At 39.5% G+C, this 3,714-nt stretch overlaps 1 protein-coding gene across 3 annotated transcripts in view; it reads right to left on the bottom strand.

Moving 5' to 3' along the window:
- Positions 1-687: 687 nt before the first annotated feature.
- LOC109462535 overlaps positions 688-3,714 on the bottom strand; it is a 25,699-nt gene continuing 22,672 nt past the window's right edge. For 2 of the 3 annotated variants that reach the window (XM_019759088.1, XM_019759087.1), the window contains 3 exons: positions 2,995-3,333; positions 2,315-2,447; positions 688-2,140 (listed from right to left, as the gene is read on the bottom strand). In XM_019759088.1, the coding sequence (XP_019614647.1) occupies positions 1,705-2,140; positions 2,315-2,447; positions 2,995-3,333 (908 nt within the window). In that variant the 3' untranslated portion in view covers positions 688-1,704. The remainder of the gene's footprint in view (positions 2,141-2,314; positions 2,448-2,994; positions 3,334-3,714) is intronic. The other variant, XM_019759089.1, reaches the window with a different exon arrangement.

Here is a 3,714-nt window from a genome sequence, read left to right as displayed (position 1 = left end):
ACTTCGTACCCTAAACGAAAAACAGGCATTGAGCCAAAGGGTTATGTATATTTAAATGTTGCTATATATGTTGATAACATGCATGTGTATCCTAATCTATGTAGCTTAGCTATCTATATAATATAAAATGATCACAAACTTGAAAACAAGAGTTCTGAGATCTCATACCTCCATGAAATATGGGCTTGCTTTCTCATACTTCATTTCAACATGTCCTCATAATTATGCAAATAACCTCTACATTAACATAATATATGCATAGTGGTGCTAACCTTTAAGGAACTTATACATGTCACGAGGTATAAAAGTCCCATTATTCACCAATAAGGAGTCATAAAATGTTCACATTAATTATACAAATTAGGTCACAATTTGCATAATTGGTATCTGTTGATGTTCCGCCTTCCACAGATTTTAGATTACATGTATAGCAGTACCATTATATGAACCACTGTAATTATAGAATTTCCTCATCAATTATTATTATAATTAAGTCCTCATTTGCATAATTTGCATTTAATCATGTACAACTGTCTCTCAGGTACCTACACACCAAAAATGATGAAAATACGTTGTTCCAATCTGGACTTATTGGCTTTGAAAGTTTTTACCAGAAACTAACCTGTAGTTCCAGAACAAGCTGCTAGGGGAACCAAACTTACGCCACTAATTTCTGACAGAATAAGCTATCTGTCACCCAAAAGTCAAGACCATAGCTTGTTCAGAACAAAAGATACAAAAACCGGAAGTTCTGCCGCAGTACCAAGGTCATCTACCAGGAGACCCATACTTGACACTGACCTTTGTCTTTTCATGACTTACCATCATACCAAATATCATCACAATCCATAAAGGTGTTCTGAAGTTATGCTGACTACAGAGTTGTGGAAACACACACAGACAGAGACAGAGACACACACAGACATACAGACACGCCAAAAACAATACCTCCATTTTTCATGGAGGTAATAAAAAACTTTAAAGTTAATTACACACTTCAAATCAATAGTGGCTACTAGCTAAATTAAAGATTTTTCTTATCAACCCAGATGACAGTATCTAGAATATCCTATTATGTAATCCTAACACCAAGATGACATTTAAAGTGTATCAATTTCTTAACAAAGAAATACAAAAAAACACAACTTACATGTTTTGCATTAAGTTTAAGCTTTGCCCTCCCTAATAAAATGTAACATATCAAACATGATGGGAAATTATTTTATATCAGTTATCAAATATCAATATCAAATTATCATATCAGTTATCAAATTCATATCGGCAGGGTGGGGTCATTATATAGTATTACTGACCTCTTTTAGGCAGATTTTTTTTGGTCATCATTGTAACAGGCCAACATAAACTGCAATTGTGAATCTTAATAAAACATTTTCTTCTTTTGAATTCATGCGGCGCGCGGCATATACATTTTTTAATTATTCTCATTCTTCATCACAGATCTATCTAACTTGGTGCAGATAGCTCTGTAAGGGAGAATGGTATATTGTGGACCCATGTATTGACCTAAGTACCAGACAATATGAAAAGAAACAGGTTGCATTCAAAATTAAGCAACAAAACACACTCTCTCTCTTTCTCTCTCTCTTTCTCTCTCTCTCTCTCTGCATGTGTCTGCGTGCCTATCTCTTCTCTTTCTCTCTCTCTCTCTTTGTGTATGTGTCTCTCTCTCTCTCTTTCTCTCTCTTAGTCAGGGCTAATACGTGGTCGACCAATAAGCAGAGTGCATGGAATGGCCACAACAATAGCGATGACATAAAGGACCAAACTCAGCCTGTCTAACACACTGGCAAACAAAGCATACTCCCCAACTTCTTCATCGTCATCACCACCACCACTTGCCTTTGCCAGAGCATCAATGCTCCCAGACAGCTGCCTAACACTGACTTTTAAGTCATCTACGCTTCCTTGTAACCCACCCAGGGTAGCTGCGACCTCATTTTGCATCCCCGGCCTGATGACGACGATGGGTGGGTCGTCTCCTCCGCTTGGTGAGCCATCGTCGTCCATCTTCATCGCGTCGTTGTTGTGTCCTTCGATGTCTGTTGCGTTCTTGCGTATGGTGTATTTTGTTGTCTTTTCATCTTTCAGATTCTTGGTCAAGTCTCCCATCAGTAGGGCCCTAAGACAAAATAATAAAATAAAGCTAGTCTAGATGCCAGTGCAACGGTCTCATATAAGCCATATTATAATTTACATTATCACCCGAACGGGACCTGTCGTACCTGGCCAGTAAGGTCAATATTATGGTTTTCCATTATATTTATCATGTATTGTATTTGAATCTTTGACATACCTTGCCACGTGCTTCAGGAATACCGTTCGTACCCATTTTGGAACGGGTCCCTTCTTGTCGTGGATGATGATGATGAACAGCGTCGTCAGCATGAAGAGTGCCATCAGAGCCATGCACACAATAATCAGCAAAGCTGGAAGAGAAGAAAAAAGAACTTCTAACATTCCACGGCCTCATAAACATTTTACCTCTAAAGACAATGTCAAACATTAACGAATTTGGCTCCCCGAACACCAGCCGAACGCCCCTCAACCATGGTTGGGAGTAGGTTGGCTGGTGTTCGGTGATGTTGGCTACAATTCGGCTGCGCAAGGCAGACGTTTCATAATGTTTGAAACCTCGCGGATTTGTCGAGAGGCCTAAACATGGTCGGTCAACGATTCGGGTGTGAATCGGTAGTTTTCGTGTTTGTGGTCGAATCTGACTCATATCGTATGTAAAAGTAGGCGTGGCCTAAATCTGGTCAGACAGCTATCAAACCTTATCAATTAGCCGAACTGTTGGTGTTCGCATGTCCGTGGCCAGGGGAGGAGGTTAGGTTCAAGGGTTCCGAAGAATATTGACGTTCGCTCGTCTTTTAGACGATGGAAAGAACCTCCTCCACCACCTATTTAAAATACATGCTAAGGATATGGTGCTCGGGAGCAAAGTCGATCCTGAATGTGTGATAAGGGGATTACCAATAAATGGCAGGCTATTGGAAACTGGCAGGAAACTTGTGACCACCACCAGCGACACCACCATGGACAGCAGTAAGGTGACGCCGAATCCAATCCTGTCGCCTTTATCAATGGGCATGATGAAGGTGATGATCATGAGGATGATCAGGATGAGACAGGGAGAGATGGTTGTGGAGTAGTGATAGGTGGGATCTCGTTTGAGCCTCATGGTCAGGCAGGCTGTGTTGTTGGCAGCTGAAAGAGTCGTTTTGCCACTCCACTCTCCTGTTTCAATGTCGGCCTCGTTGTTTTGGCAGGTCAGGAAGTTGCGGTCCTTATGCGTTGTTGAACTGGAACAGTCTTGAGAATAAAATAAAAAAAACAGAGATGTACTATTTGCCATATTTGGTATATTTAACAATCGCCTGTTTCACGGTAATAGAATCTTAACAACACATTTGACGTCTTGGCTTTTATTTTAAGGCATGGCTGTATCATTTTTTTCTTCCAAGGTATCTTCGTAAGTAAGATATTGAAGAATACATGGAATACAGTTTAATACTTCTGATTAAAAGAGATCGCGGCTGCAAAATAATTCGAACATTTGCTTAATGTGCCTTGAGTAGATGGCAAGATGGACCCTGCTACAGTACATACCTTTTAATGCATTCGTTTATATATATAAATAAATATATATATATATATATATATATATATATATATATATATAGTAGTAGAGAG

Source organism: Branchiostoma belcheri, unplaced genomic scaffold (assembly GCF_001625305.1).
Source record: "Branchiostoma belcheri isolate BF01 breed outbred unplaced genomic scaffold, Haploidv18h27 scaffold118, whole genome shotgun sequence".
NCBI classification, from domain to species: domain Eukaryota; kingdom Metazoa; phylum Chordata; class Leptocardii; order Amphioxiformes; family Branchiostomatidae; genus Branchiostoma; species Branchiostoma belcheri.
Note: the sequence above shows the minus strand (reverse complement) of the source record. Positions and strands in the feature narration are given on the sequence as shown.